This window comes from Vulpes vulpes, unplaced genomic scaffold (assembly GCF_048418805.1).
Source record: "Vulpes vulpes isolate BD-2025 unplaced genomic scaffold, VulVul3 u000000710, whole genome shotgun sequence".
In the NCBI taxonomy this organism is placed as follows: Eukaryota; Metazoa; Chordata; class Mammalia; order Carnivora; family Canidae; genus Vulpes; species Vulpes vulpes.
Window position 1 is genome coordinate 469,106 of NW_027325790.1, and position 16,529 is coordinate 485,634.

A 16,529-nucleotide genomic window follows, 5' to 3' on the forward strand; every position below is an offset into this window, starting at 1 on the left:
AAGAGCAATGGACATCTTGTGATTTAACAGCCATCACCACTAGAGAGACATCGAGTGGGGAGGAATCTGTCTAAAAGTCTCATAGTGGCGGGTGCCTGGGTGGCTCGCTCAGTCAGCTAAGCATCTGCCTTCGGCTCAGGTCCTGATCCTGGGATCTTTAGATGGAGCCCCATGTTGGGCTCCCTGCTTGGCGGGGGGGAGTCTGCTTCTCCCTCTCCTCCTGTTCTTCTGCTCGTGCTCTCTGTCTCTCAAATAAATAAATAAAATCTTTTTAAAAAACTAAATTCTCACAGTGGTACTCATAATGTGGCCTACGATTCTACTGTTGGCCTAGACTGCTTCTTACCTTTTTAACAGGATACAATTGTCCTCAGGAACCCTGCACCACAATGTAAATCACATTATTTAATCTGGTTACTTTTTTTCTCACAGGAAGACTTTTCAATGAGAGGAGCACTGCATTGACATAGTCTGGCACAGATTCCGTAACTTTTCATACACTTGTACTTGTGTTGCACTAGCCTAAAAGGCTTGAGTCTTTGTCATCATCAAGGGCTGCTTCTGTTCAAATGATGCCCTGAGCTAGAGACCCAGCAAAGCTGAGTCATAATCCAAGAGGACCCTTAACACTGAGTCTGAATCAGCCAGAAACACCCAGCACGGAAGAAGGAGGATTGCTAGTCAGCGCTACTTCTTTCTTCACTAATAAGCGGTCTTTTCCATTTCAACTGCCAAGTGTTAAAACTACGCAATTCAGTTGAGCACCTTCGGGTAGGAAGAAACTAAGTAGGTATTCTTTAAGCTTAACCCAATCCAGAAGCTATTCAGTAAAGAATTCAAGACACACAATTTGACACATGGCATGCTCTCAACTGTGCTCTATACGTGTGGGAAAATGAGAGGAAATACGCCAGCCAGTCCAATAATATGAGAGCATTACTTTTTATCAAATTTCTGTTTCAACTTCACCCTTAACCAAATTGTCCTGGTTGGTTTCCCCTCCTTCAAGTTAATGAGTCCTGTTGCATGGGTTGTGGTTTCTCTGGCTTCCTCACGGAGGCAGGTTCCTCAGGACACAATCAAGTCAAAGCACAGGGCTGCTGAGAGTGATCTTGGCAGGTGGTGAAAGTACGGTAGTTGTTATATGCGTGATCTCGTAACAAATGAACTGGGGCATGGAGGGAAGCCTTCGTGTTCTTGGGCTCCTTGACCTCCAAACTACCAGCCCAGCCTACCTCCTCCAGACCCTTAACGCCTGCACTAGCTGCGGTGTTCAGCTGACTTTCCAAGCATCACACACGAAATGGACAGGGAATGCCTGTAAATCTTATTCCAATTGTAAAAATCCTGTCATGTCCTGTCAAAATAAGTCCTTGAAAATTCTATCTGGGCCTGGGGACAGGACTACCAGATCAGAAAAGTCAAAGTCTCAGCAAACACTCTGTCCAGAATGATAAAACTGGACAAAATTGTATTTAAAAAATAGCCATTTCAGGATTCTGGAAATTGACCAAAGCCACACATCAAATAAATGTTTATTGAAAAAAATTACTAAACTTCAAGTAGGAACACTGACAGTCTGTGGCATTTCAACTTAGGGTTGCTCTCATAGCCTCCTTCCCCTAATCCCTGGCTTCATCTGTGTCTACTTTCAGGCCGCTAAATTGATTTAAGGTAAGGCAAGGAAAAAACTCCATATTCCCTGAGCAATGTCACAAACAACAGTAAACTCAATCCAAAAAACCAAAAAGAAACAACAACAACAAAAAAATGGCCAGCAACTCAGCCGTAAGGGTCTTCCAGAGCAAGCAACAGACAGGTGAGTGGCCAGAAATTAATCAGGGACATCAGGAAAGTGAGACAGCCGTAGGGAGCCACCATAACCTCCCCAGCATGCCTGGTAGCCTGGGCGGAACACAGGTACAGGGTAAACACATACTAGGAGCAAGCAGAAAAGGCCCCCCCTTCAATATCCCAGGCTAACCGTGAGGCCTTGTGCAGAACAAATACAAGAAAACCCAGCAGAAAGTAAAAGCCAAGATGAACAGAAACTCAACTTGTCTGAACTTTGAATGCATCCTCCAATCCACACATGAGTCCATTAGCAAAAGTGGAAGCTTTACTAGATCAAGGGACTTGAACACAGCCTCTGATCAGTCACTACCTAACCATTATGCTTTGCTAAACCAGGGACAACCCTTAGGAAGCCAGACTTACGAATAGGAAGACAACAACCAAAAAAAAAAAAAAAAAAAAAAATTGAGTGGAGACATCAATGGCTACCTTCTGTGCTAGAGACAGACTCTCTAAAGCAGATTTCAGCAATGACACTGTTGATACTTTGGACCAGATAATCATCTGTTGCAGTGGGGGTGGAGTTTTTATGCTTACAGGATGTTTGGCAGCATCCTTGTCCTCTACTCATTAAAGTACAGTAGCACCTCCCCCAAGTCATCATAATCAAAAATGTCTGCACCAATGTAAATGTTGCTATTAAGCACATGAAAAGATATTCAATATCATTAGCCATCAGGGTATAGAAATCAAAACCACAATGAGACGACCCTTCACACTCACTAGGAGAGCTATAATGAAAAACACAGAAATAACAAGTATTGATGAGGATGTGAAGATACTGGAATCCTCATATCCTGCTCGTGGGACATAAAATGGTGCAGCTGCTCTGGAAAACAGTCTGGTAGTTCTTTAAAATGGTCTCAAGAGAAATGAAAACATATGTCCACATGAAAATGTCCATCAACCCATAAACAGACAACATACAGTATATGCATTGGCATGGATACAATATATACCTAATTGAGTATATTCAATGGAATATTATTCTGCAATATAATAGAATGAAGTATTGATACATGTCACAACACGGATGAGTCTTGAAAACATTATGCTATGTTTAAAAATATTTATTTTTATTTTTATTATTTTTTAAAAGATTTTATTTATTTATGATAGACATAGAGAGAGGCAGAGGCACAGGCAGAGGGAGAGGGAGAGGCAGGCTCCATGCCGGGAGCCCGACATGGGACTCGATCCCGGGACTCCAGGATCGCGCCCTGGGCCAAAGGCAGGCGCTAAACTGCTGAGCCACCCAGGGATCCCCAAAAATATATATTTTTAAAAGCCTATCACAAAAAACTACATATTGTATGATTCCACGTATATGAAATATCCAGAATAGTTAAACTGATAGAGGCAGAAAGTGGATTAGTGGTCTCCCAAGGCAGAAAACATTGGATGGAAATAGGGACTGACTGCTGGTGGGTCCAGGAATTTTTTCTGGGGATGATGACAATGTTCTAAAATGTTGTGTAACTGTTTCTATAGTAAAAAAAAAAAATCATTAAATTGTATACTTTTTAAAAAAGCATATATTTTATTGAAAATAAAAGTTTTAAATGGAATAAAAACAAAAGAATTAAAATGGTACATTAGAAAATACCTATGTAACATAAAAGAAGACAGTAAAGGAAAAAGAGAGGATGAGAGAGACATCTGACATAGAGAAAACAAGTAGCAAGTGTTTGATACCATCCAATCTTATCAATAATAACATTAAAACAAATGTATTAGACATTCCAATCACAAAGTAGAGATTATTAGACTGCATAAAAAGATAAGATCCAATTATACGCTGTCTATAAAACACACATTCTAGATTAAGACTCAAAATAGGTTGAAAGTAAAAGGATAGAAAAAGACCATGCAAACAATAACATAAAGAAGTTGGAGGAGCTATATATTAATATATATCAAAGAAAGCAGACTTTAGTATCCTGTTGCTCTCAATTACTCTGGAAAGCTCCGTAGGTGACTCTACTATACCAAGGATTAAGGCCAAGGTAAAGAGAAGACAAAGCTAATAATGGCCAGAGGTAACACACAAATCCCTGGGGCTCTGCAAGCATAAGGAAAGGACTAGGAGCATTTAGAGTTCTGGTTCCTTTTACTGAGGGGAAAATGGAGATAAAACCTGCCTTTAATACCTGTGAAACATAACTCACACTGATAAAGACTCTCTCCTTGACCAAACTCTGATCAAGCTCCTCTGAGCAGTTTCTCAATTAGGCTTCAACTCTTGGCTTCTGTGATCATCTCCGCATTGTTTGATTTTCCCCAAGTCCTGCTAAGTCAAGTTTAAGGAGAATCCCTCCCTCATTTGATCAGGTTCCTCATCTTAAAACATATCCCCCCAGATGATGCCTAACCACTCAGTGAAAGACCCTGTTAGAATGCTTTACTCTCCCCTTACTCCTGATGTTTTAGTAATTTTCCACCATTGACCCGTACCCTACCCCTTGGCTATAAATTCCCACTTTTCCTTATATTTAGAGTTGAACCCAATCTCTCTTCCCTTCCACAAAACTCCACTGTACTAGCCCCTCTTAAATAAAGTCTTCCTTATCATCTTTAACATGTGTTATGAATAATTTTTTCTTTAAGAACACTCATGTGGGTTGTTTTATAAGCTGGTGTGGCTTAAGAAAACACATGTAGACACGCACAGAACAACTGGCTCATTTATTTCATTTTTAGTATTTACTCATAATAAACATTCTCTTACCGCCTGTAATCTTTGAGCGTGGTATTCTGCTGCTGAAAAATATTTTCCTGGTATCACCAGTTTATCAGTCATATTTGATACATACACACCAATTTTAGTCATCTGTGTGGATGTTGTATTTGTAGTTTGTTGGAGCTTTTTTCTCAGAAAAACTGTCTAAAATAAAAACATAAACATTTATTTAAATATCCACAATATAGACATATCAGTGAGTAAAGAGTACATTTTCCTGTGTTCTTAATTTTCTGTTATTATATGAATTACCATATAATTCCTTGGAAGATTTTAATTTATTTTTTTAAGTTTTTATTTGAATTCCAGTTAGTTAACATACAGTGTAATATTAGTTTCAGGTGTACAATATAGTGAATGAACACTTTTATACATGACCCGGTGCTCATCATGACAAGGTGCTCATCATGACAAGTGTACTCTGTAATCTCAATCACCTATTTACCTATTCCCTTCACTCCCTTCCCAAATTGTCAATTTGTTCTTTATAGTTAAGTCTGTTTTTTTGATTTGCCTCTTTCTCTGTCTCTCTCTTTTGTTTCCTAAATTCTACATAGGAATGAAATCTACATAAGAATGAATGGTATTGGGCAGCCCCGGTGGCGCAGTGGTTTAGCCGCCTGCAGCCTGGGGTGTGATCCTGGAGACCCCAAATCGAGTCCTGAGTCCCACATCGGGCTTCCTGCAGGGAGCCTGCTTCTCCCTCCTCCTGTGTCTCTGCCTCTCTCTCTCTCTGAATAAATACATAATTTTTTTAAAAAAAGAATGAATGGTATTTGTCTTTCTCTGACTGGCTTATTTTGCTTAGCTAATATGCTCTAGCACCATCCAAATCATTGCAAATGGGGAAAATTTCCATTTTAGAGAGGTACACAGAACATTTGTTGATTTGCAGTTTGAAAAACCTACATAGAAAAATAAAAATATTACCTGGATATCTCTACAAAATACATTGTCTTTTTCAGGAATCTTTTTAGGTACAGTTTGTGTTCCAGCATTATGATATTCTATTCCTGTTATTTTATGTCTGAATCCACCAAGAAATGGTTTGTGAAAGTCAGATTTAATAATCTCAACAGGTACCTCCTGGTACTGAGCAATGCCTAAGGAGGTAAAACCAAGATTGAATGAAAGTTCACCTACAAAGGGACTCTAAAATACTTTATCTAAAAGACATCAAATAACTAACCAGTTTGTACTTTGACAGTTATGATTTGAGAGGCATCAGTTAATCCATGTATTCTTTTGATTGGAAATTGATCCGGATCTGTAGAAAAGATTTCTACCTGTACAATATCCTGTGGCTTAGCTCCATATTGCAGTAGAGTCTCATTATTTTTAAGAATCCTTCCTAAAAATGACATGAAATTAGAAGAAGAAGCATTCGTAGAAGTATGGCAAAGAAATAACTATACATACTAATTTCAAGGGGATGGAAAATGTCAAAGATGATTATATAATAAACACATATAGTTTAAGTACTGAATAGAATATTGATGATGTTCATTCCTTGCTGTAATGTTAGTACAGAAAACTCCACAATGGGAAAAGTTAAGATGCAAGAATTCAGCATTATAAGCTACAACTCTCGTAGGATTTCTCATCAGAAATACAAATACATAATAACCATGAAACTCCGTAACTATTTAAAAACAAAAACAAAAAAAAAACCATATTCTATGAGCAAAATCATATTCTAGACATTGACTCTCCAAAAAATCTGTGTGTTATATGTAAACACAGGACGTATCTTTATCAGGGAAAATTTGATTTTCATACCCATCCCTCTCTCCAGTACAGAAAAGCATATACTCAGAGTTGCATCGTTCCCCTTCTGTTCCTATAGTCAGAAACTCATATAAAGAAATTCATGAAAAAGTGGGGTTAAGCCTCAGGTCTGTGCTGGAAAAAGTGTACATCACTCTATTTTTATGTTATTTTTTGTCTTTTTTTAGTTCTATCTCCTTTTATTGGTTTATTCTATAAATTGACCCAAATTTTACTTCTCTATTTTAAGGAATAAAAAATATGCATAATGCTAATGGCTGCTGTTTTGATAGAATCTATATCACTCTTCCAATGCATGGTCTTCCTAAATTACAATTAAGAATTTAAACATAGCAAAGGTTTTGTTACCCTCCTTCTTAGAAATAATATCAGATACCGCAGCCTACTTTAGCTATGTTTAAGAAAGCACAAAGTTCCTTGAGTTTCAATTTCACATCCCAAATTCTTAACTTAAAAAATTAATATGAATATTATATGGACTTTGTGATAGGTTGAATAATGGCTCCAGAATATATCCATGTCCTAATCCCCAGAACTTATTCCAAATGCCCTTAGATAGGATGGAAGGGAGATTTGACTACAGAGGAGAAGATGATAAACCAGAAGCAGAGAGAGATTTGAAGATGCTCTGCTGCTTGCTTTACAGATGGGGGAAGGGGCCATGCAAGGTGTACAACTCTAGGAGCTGGAGAAGACAAGGAGCAGATTCTCCCCAGGACCCCCAGAGGAGGAACAGCCCTGCCCACAGGTTGGCTTCATTTGAGTGAAACTGGCCTACAATTGCCGGCACTCGGGACTCTAAGAGGAATCACGCGTTACTACACTTGTGGTTAATTTTTACAACAGCCACAGGAAACTAATATAGATGCCCAGAACCCTCTTCACTCCTCTGGCTTGTGTAGTAGGCTTAGTCCCACCAAATTTGAACTCCAATTCGCGGACGAGAAGAAAGCACCTATGTTAGAGGGAAGCTGACACAGAATCCGCTCTTTTACTGTCGTGGCTCACGTAAGCCCGGTACCCAGTGGAGATGCCGCCACTTACAATACAGCGAATGAAGGTCATGAAGTACAAAGAACAGTCTCAGATACCACTGGCTAGTTACTCCATTCTCAAAGTGCTCTTTCTTCTCCAATTTGGAACTTCATCTTATAGTTAATGCCAAGCAGTTTCAAATATCCTTTTTGGAGTCATACGTATATTTAAGTTCAGACCCTGTCACTCATTAGCTGCGTGAATTTGTACAACTTTCTCAAGCTTTAGTTTCCTTCCTTCAAAAAAAAAGTTAATAAAATACCTACCTCAAAGGGTTATTGTGTGGACTGAATGATAATGTGATAATGACGCAAAATATCTTGTAGATGGACTAGCACATGGTAAGTCTTAATAAATTAACCATCGTGATTGTTATTACTAGTAATTATTTAAATGTTCGTGTTGTTTCCCTATCCAAGCTTTAATAGTCAGTTGTTTGAATGCATGAGCATCTTAATTTGTAGCACATTCATTATAATAGTTTTTTAAAAATAATTTTGAAATTGAACTTATTGTTTTTTCTTTGATTTGATGAGGAATTTAATAGGTAAGGCTTACCCTCTTTTTAGTGTTTAGGATTTTCCCACAAAAAAGTATTCTTATCTCCATGGAAACCTTTTTTGTGTGTGGCATTTTATAAGTTAAGAGCAAAACTTTTTAAACTAAAATATTAGCCTCTGTGCAGACATATTCTATAGAAACATTTATTTAGCCATGTTGCTCTCACTCCCTCTATCACAGTTACAAATACCAAGTCCTCTCATGACATAAGGCTACAATAAAGTGGGTTACTCAGTATTGCCCACAAAATATAAATAAACTTGAACATCATAGGATTGTGAATTGACCTTAGTGTATAAAGTCTGACAGATAAACCATTTTTAGTCCTCTTCTTATTCTCATTCCTCATCTACTTCTCTCAACCTCATTGCCTCCCAGTCCTCACAGAGCATCTACTTCTAGCCACTCTAAACTTATCACTTCCCCAAAGTTCCAGATTTTCTCACCCCTTTGGGACTAAGCACAAGCATTATCACTTTCATTAAATGAAGCTTTTTAGAATCTCCCACTTTCCTTCCTCTCTGTTCTCAGAGTGTTTTGTGCTTATCTCCATTAAAAAACATTTACACATTATGTGGTAACTATTGCATACATTGTCTTTCTGACTAGTCTATAAACAATTTGAGAACAAAGATTTTGTTTCATGTTTCTTTACATCTTCAGTTCTTAGCTAAGTATTTAGAACAAATATATACTCAATAGGGGGCAGCCCGGGTGGCTCAGTGGTTTGGCGCTGCCTTCAGCCCAGGGCGTGACCCCGGGGTCCTGGGAATGAGTCCCATGTCAGGCCCTGCATGGAGCCTGCTTCTCCCTCTGCCTGTGTCTCTGCCTCTCTGTCTCTCATGAATAAATAAAATATATATATAGCCTCAATAAAAATGTGTCAAATGAATGCAGAATCACAATATAATGTTCCAACAGAAGATAACAATATATTTTAACAAATCAAAGATCTTGATTATTTACTGGTAAAGCTAAAGAAGTCTTGGTAGGTTTTGTTAGCTTCCAAACTTACCTGCATATCTTATCTGCAGTATATTGGATGGAATAAGTAATTGGTATGAAAAATGATCCTTGAGGTATTTTACAATGGTGTCTATTTTAAAAGGCATTATAATTTCCTGGCCCACAGGAAAAAGCACAACTTTTACTGTAGATAAAAAGAGAAAAGAATCATAGTCAAAAGCAAGGGTCAGCAACCTACAGTCCATAAACAGAGAATTATGGGACAATTTTTAATAATATTGAAGGCAGATTGCCCCTGCCATGTTCCCCTACTGCACCTCCATGATAAGAGTTACATTTTAATATCTACAGGAAATGACATTCAGATTTTATTTTGCAGATTAATCCAGAATCTCAATAATTAGCATCAGTGGTCAACACCTGCACCCCAACTCCAGCTTAAAGTTCAGATCCTTTTTCCATTCTCTGCTATGGGTATCAGTGCACATTTAGAATTAACTCTTCAGTCAGAATAGCACAAGAAATAGGAAAACTAAACTGCTTTTAAAGATTCCCAATATTTGGTGTTAATTGGTACTAATCTGGTATTGGCATCTAGTATTATATTCTCAGATATAAATACGGGAACAGCTCAGAAAATCAAGCATTTTTGTGTACTGAGTACTGGAACAGGAGACCCTGAGACCTACAAGGTGTCCCTGAACTTATGATGTGCACACTTTGGTTACATATCGATAGCATGCATCAGTAAATCAGTGCATACTCATCAAGTTAAGAAAATCCAATAGAGGGGGATTCCTGGGTGGCTCAGTGGTTTAGTGCCTGCCTTCGGCCTGGGGTATGATCCTGGGGTCCTGGGATCAAGTCCCATATCAGGCTCCCTGCAGGGAGCCTGCTCTCCCTCTGCCTGTGTCTCTGTCTCTCTCTCTCTCTCTCTCTCATGAATAAATAAATACAGTCTTTTTTTTTTAAAAAAAAAAAGAAAATCCAATAGAGAAATTTTCAAAGTAAAAGATCTCTAAATCCATTCTTCTTTCCATAATTGATTTATGTCTACAGTTACTAAAATGAGAAACAGAAAAAACACTCTTAATTACAAATATTTAGAATAACTACACACTAATCTACTTTTCACAAAAATAGGCATTACGTGGCTCACTAGCCATTCTATAAAATAGCAATTCAAGACACTTACATATTAATAATAAAAACTTTTCAAAAGTTTAATATAATGGGGTAAACTTTCTTCTCTTACATCTACTGACTTTAAGTTTTAATGGAGAAGATCAATAAGTAAGATGGAGGGCAGAGTACAAACTGTAGGCTGAAAAAGTTTTATATATTTCTAGATGCCTGACACATAACAATTTCCATAAAGCTAAATGAGACTTTTATCAATAATCTCAGAATGAAATTTAACCAGGCACTGTTGATGCTAAGGTTCTTTGAGATTGTTAAAATTTACTTTCACAGCTATCAACAAAGAAAACACTTTCATAGATGTTAAGTCATCAGAAGGCTATTCTAGTTGTTTTATGGATTCAAAATTCTATGGTTAATATATTTTAACATTTTCATAACAGTGACTTCCTAAGCTCTGGGAAAGGGAGGTGTATGAATTTGTGAGCCTCAAAAAGTACAGGACTAAGACAACTTTATTCTAATCCCTAAGTATTTGTTATAAACTACTATCCGGCAATCACAGAAATACCAAAAAATGGAGCCCACGGGCGCCTGGCTGGCTCAGTCAGTACAGCATGTGATTCTTGATCTCGGGGTTGTGAGTTTGAGCCCCATGTTGGGTACAGAGGTTACTTTAAAAAACAAATAAACAAATGGAGACCAAATTTATAGTGAATAGTGAAAACAAGGGATAACAGCTTCAGTTAGGTATAATAGGGCTTAATTAATTTCTTCTCCTTCCTTCTCATTCTTCTCTTGTATGGATACACCACACAATGGTAAACTACTCCACTGGATTCAAAAGCTACATTTCATCAGCCAAACAAGCTGCTGTTATTATTGTTAAAAGATGGCCCCATATTCACCACCCTATGGATGAAAAATTTCAAAACTTATGGACAAGAGAGAGAAGTAGCAGTCCGTTAATCAGCCAACTAAGCTGGTTCTAGATGTAACCACTTTCTTGCTGCTCCACTTTGGCTTTTTTATCAACAATGTAGTGGTAACTCCTACACGCCATGAATCTTATGCCTTTAAAATTAAACAATATAAAAATAAAATAAAATAAACAACAATTCAAGACAACAATTTTTCTGAAGCTAAATATAAAGTTAACACTAAGAAAAATTGTGGAAATATATATAAGTAACAAGATATGAGGAATGAACTCTGGATATGAAACTAAGAAATCTGGAGTCAAGTTCCCTTCCAACTCTATCTAGCTACGAACAAGTAATTCCAAAGAGGTATGCAAAAGAACGACAATTGTACTCAAGAATTTGCCCATTTTACCAGGTCCCTAAACATTTTAAAAACCTACTTTATTTAGGAAAGATGGATCAATATCAACTTAAAATGTAATGGTGTTCATCTATTCAGGGAAAACAGATACTATAGAATAGAGTACCTTCACACTTAATTAAGAGATTAAGTGGTAGTGGCTACAGAGGTTTGGTGGGTGAAGGGAAGGAAAAGTACGCAATATCAAATATAAAACAAATCTTCAAGCAAAATAAATTTGAAAAAGCAACCATTCTTCAAAACGAGGAAAAGAGATTCCTGTCTTCCCTAAGTAATACCTGTTGCTAAAGGATCTTTCATCGATGCTTTCAGAGATTCCTTTATCGCCTTTATCTTATCCAGAAATGCCAGAGATCCAGCATGTGAAAACTGTTTGGCTGACTGCACTGCATTGTCATGTTTAGTGAACTTGTGCTTTACAGAATTTCTTCGAGAGTATGAAACTCGTTTGGGGAACAAAACTTCTTCCATGAGTTGTTCTTCATCTTCTGGCTCCTTGTTCAAGAAGCTCTGGTCATTTTCCTCTTTAACATGTGTTGTGTGGCCTTCACTGGATGGTGTGACTTCAGATTCACTGCCTTCTGCTTGACCTGACTCTGGAAGCTCCTCCGAGGAAACTGGAACATTGATAGTCTCAAAAGCATCATCATTTTCTTCTGACGCAGTAACAGCATTCTGAGCACCAAATTCTTCTTCCCGATCAGACATTTTTCTGAACCAAAAAAATATATGTATTTATTAGACATAAAAAATTCTTACACCAAATATCAAATTCAGTGCTGGTGTACAGTGATGTTCATAACATACTGCAATGTTGCTCACTACTTTCTTTTAAATACTGATTATTTTAGTAATGGCATTAGGTAAAAGCACCGGGGAATTTTTAATAAAAACACCATGAAAAGTAAAAATATCATTAAACGAGAACCTCAAAACACAATAAATTTGAGAAAAATCTACTGTCAAGAATATATTGAAAAATATTTTAAAATATATTGTCACCGCTTCCCTATCCAATGAACAATGCCTTGTGAAAGGGCTTATTTGAAAAGCTTTCTTTTTGAATACAGACTAACACAGGACTTTTATTTCTGGTATTACAACCGATCAGAAGCTGTAAGGGATCTGCCAGCGACCCAGCAACCACACCCTGGATGGTACGCACTCTTTGTAGTAGGTTTGTTCTCACAAACTGTAGCAAGTCTCCAATGACTTTTGTTTCCCACAACAATCAAGTGTGGGTTGATTTTGGAGCTGACTAGGGCCCGAGGTACAGCAATCTAGAGCTCTGGCTTGGGAGACTGTGACAGCACCCAGGACCTGGGGCCCGAGTGGGCTCGGGCAGCCAAGGGCCAGGCTGCAGGGGTAGCAGCGGGATCAGAGCTCTGAGGAGCCAGTACATCAGGGAGCCTACCTGTAGAAACTGGCAGCCAGCAAGGGAGGATGGAAGTGGCCTGGAGGTGTATTTCTGTGGCAAGAGCAGGGCGGATTAAAATTTGGAACAGTAGTGAAGTGGGAAAGCTGTGTTTGGGGCTAACACATTAAGCACAAATCTTTACATAGAAAAAAAAAATAACCTTAGTGAAGTTCTCTAGCTTTCCTCAAATATGGAATATCTGGAATAAGAATATATATTTGTTGAATTCAATGAATATAGCACTATAATTGAAGAGAGAATTGGGAAACTAAAAGATAAATAAAATGATTTGATATACAATGCAGCAAACAGATAAGGATATGAAAAATATGAGAGATTAAGGGCCATGCAAAAGAGAAAAAGTCTAGCATATCTATTGCTAAGTATATCTTTCTGTGAGCTCGGAATGGTTTTATACTTTTAAAATAAAAAAATAACAATGAATATGCAGCAGAGACTGTATGTGGCCTGAGAAGCCCTTTCCAGAAAAAGTCTGTCAGCCCCTGATCTAATTAACAGATGTCAAATCTGAATCACAGAGGAAACAAAAAGATAAGTGAGAGAAAATATTTTTAAAGTAACGGTTGAGAATTTTACAAAAGTCTTTTTTAGTATATGTGCTGCCAAAGCGAGCACAAGAATTTTACAAAACTGATGAAAAGTATGGATCCAAAGATCCAAGAAGCATAACATAAACATACACCCAATGGTATAAGTATAAATAAATCAAACCCATATGACTGTAATTACATTACAGAATAACAAAGAGAAGGTCTGGAAAGCACACAGTGAAAAAGGACATACCACTTACTGCTTTGGATTAATTGCTAATATTAATACAAAGGAAAGAAAAGCAAAATCACTGCAGATTTCTCATCCGAAATATAGAAGCCAAGGTAACAATGAACTAATTAAAAGATGATAGCTATCAACCTAGAGTTGTGCATAGAGCAAAATTCTCTTTCAAGATAGAAAATAGAAATATTTATACATAGTTACCACAAAGATATCTGCTCTAAAGAAAGTTCTAAAGGATATACTTGAAGGAAGAGGAAAATGGGGTCAACAGAACTTTGAAGTGCAAAAGAAAAGGTAAACAAATAAATTATAAGCATACGGGTTAACCCGAACAAATACTGTCAACAGAATAGTAGTAGAAAATTGAAGTATTAGACAATAAGAATATATGACTGGGAAGGGAAAGATCAGAGTGAACTGTTGTCAAATTCTTATACTTTTTACAAAATTGAGGGATAGGATACTTAACCCTAGACTTTGTTAAATTAAAAGCATAGCTGAATTTCTAGTACGGCCAATTGAAAAACTGAAATAAAGTTCTACACTTCCAAAACAATAAAAAAAAAAAAATGTGAAATGAGAAAAAAAAACTGAATAAAAACTCAATTTTTAAAAAGTTCAAGAAACTTCTTTAGGTTCTCACACGCCCGAAATTTTCCTTTTGGTTATTTTCTCCCATTAACAGGGCTTAATGGCCTGATTAGAGAGAGAGTATCATAAAGAAGCCCGGACTCCCAGCAACATGCTCCTCCCACCCCCCCGAGAGGCTGAGGTAATGCTTTTGTTTCTCTCTGGTGGGTCACCTTCCCTGCACAACGGCCAAGATGTCATCTTCTGAAACAGCAACAAAATCAAGAATGTCTGCTCTTCAAACAACATGAGTAGAAGAATAAAAAGACAAACCACAGCCTGGTAGACAATTTTTTGCGAAGCTCGTATCTGATCAAGGACTTGTACCTGGAATATACAGGAAACTCTCAAATTTCAGTGAGAAAAGAATAACAGCTTAGAAATGAGTAAAACAGGGGCACCCGGGTGGCTCAGTGGTTGAGCGTCTGCCTCGGGCCCAGGGCGTGACCCCGGGAGTCCTGGCATCAAGTCCTGCATCGGGCCCACTTCGCCCTCTGCCTGTGTCTCTGCCTCTCTCTCTCTCTGTCTCTCATGAATAAATAAACAAAATCTTAAAAAAATAAAAATAAAAACGAGTAGAATATTTAAACAAGTGAGTCAACAAGGAGCATATACAGCCTGGAGAGGCGCGAGAGCGGTGCGGCACCTGCGCCGGGCCAGGCTCGAGGTGCGCCTGGAGAGAACCGCCCCTGACCACCCGGGGCAGTTGCCTCAGCCGCCTCCGCCCAGCCCTGAGCCGAGAACAGGCGCAGGAAGAGGTGCTCAGTACCCGCAGCTGTGATAGAAACGCGACTGTGGCGGCACGTCCGTAGGGACTGGACCGTCCCAACCGCATCGGGGCTGGTAGTGGAAGACGCGGGGCTCACACCGGGAAGGCGGAAGCGGCAACCGGGCCAGCGTCTGAAGTAAGTGTCCGTTTCCTGTGGAGTCACACACGTCACCTGGCAGTCTGTGTGCCCTGAGGCACTGAAGAGCTACGTTCACACCGAATTTGCTTGCGAAAGTACACGGAGCCCCTGTGCTCAGTCTCGAACCCTGCAAACAAATGTTCCTCGGTGGAGGCACGACCCACGTCCTAGGAGACAGGAAGGGGCCGACGACCGACCCTGCGGCTCAGCCCCGTACGCGAGGGCTCCCCGCCCGCCCGCAGCGGGCCCGGTCACCGCCAACGCGGCGCCTCCGCCAGCAGGAGCCCCCGGGCGCGGCGCGGAGGGGCAGGGGGAGGGCGGGCTGAGCCGGGGCTGGGCCGGGGCTGGGCCGGGGGCCCCGGGGCTTCGCTGCTCACTGCGCCGCCGCTCCAGGTGGCATCATCCTTCCGTGGACCGTTCAGACGTGGACGCCTGAGACTTTAAGAGTTGCTCAGCAGGGAAGACAGCCCCGGTGATGACCACACGGCCCTGCCCCTTCACCTCCCAGGCACGGTCCCCGACGGGCCTAGGAGGCCGGCGTCACTGCTCCGGGGGACCCAGTCCGGCCTGGGGCCAAACAAACCTGTTGCATCTTTAAGTTTTTTAGGAGGCTCGGACACGAGCGTGGGGAGCGGAGGGTGCCACGGAGGACGCTGTTCTGAAGCCGCCCATTTGCCATCCGGGGCCGTCGCCCTGGGCGCCCGCGGTGTCCTGCCGCCCGACCGGGTCAGCACGCGTGCGGCTTCCTTCCCACCACCCGGCAGACTCGGGGCGCCGGGAGACGAGGCGCCACGGCCCCGCCCGGCCCCGCCCACGGCCCCGCCCACAGCCCTCCCGCCGTCGCGGCCCCGCCCACGGCCCGCCCCGGCCCCGCCCACAGCCCGCCCCGGCCCCGCCCACAGCCCTCCCGCCGTCGCGGCCCCGCCCACGGCCCGCCCCGGCCCCGCCCACAGCCCTCCCGCCGTCGCGGCCCCGCCCACGACCCCGCCCACGGCCCCGCCCATCCCAGAGCATCTCGGGGCTCCAGGTCTGAGCCGCCGTGAGGAGAGCAGGGAACGTCGTGCAGGTGTGACCCCGATACAGGCTGCGAACCCCTGGGGTCACTATCTGAGCACGCGGGGTACGGGGTGCGGCCCCCTCAGCGCTGCCAGGAGCCGCCCGATGCCCCCCGCACGGCGGCCTGAGTCTGCGCCCCGGCTCCGCCCCCCGCCCAGGCCCCGCCCACGGCCCCGCCCACAGCCCTTCCCGGCCCCGCCCACCGCACGCTGCCGCTCCGAGCCCCACATCGCAGAAACAGCCAGAGACGGACAACAGAGCTTTGCACGGACTGAAGCGAAGGTGGAGCTTC

At 41.0% G+C, this 16,529-nt stretch overlaps 1 protein-coding gene across 4 annotated transcripts in view; it reads right to left on the minus strand.

Annotated features, from left to right (window-relative positions):
• The window catches only part of LOC112912776 (IQ motif and ubiquitin-like domain-containing protein), a 53,262-nt gene extending 37,278 nt beyond the window's left edge, over window positions 1-15,984 (minus strand). Inside the window, exons 1-8 of one of the 4 annotated variants that reach the window (XM_072745603.1) lie at window positions 15,043-15,159; window positions 13,006-13,044; window positions 12,843-12,896; window positions 11,707-12,140; window positions 8,994-9,128; window positions 5,784-5,945; window positions 5,525-5,697; window positions 4,583-4,738 (exon numbers count right to left, since the gene is read on the minus strand). In XM_072745603.1, coding sequence (XP_072601704.1) covers window positions 4,583-4,738; window positions 5,525-5,697; window positions 5,784-5,945; window positions 8,994-9,128; window positions 11,707-12,136 — 1,056 coding nt within the window. In that variant the 5' untranslated portion in view covers window positions 12,137-12,140; window positions 12,843-12,896; window positions 13,006-13,044; window positions 15,043-15,159. Of the gene's footprint in view, window positions 1-4,582; window positions 4,739-5,524; window positions 5,698-5,783; window positions 5,946-8,993; window positions 9,129-11,706; window positions 12,141-12,842; window positions 12,897-13,005; window positions 13,045-15,042; window positions 15,741-15,764 lie in introns of those variants that run through there. The other 3 variants (XM_072745602.1, XM_072745604.1, XM_072745605.1) reach the window with 3 other exon arrangements.
• Window positions 15,985-16,529: the final 545 nt, after the last annotated feature.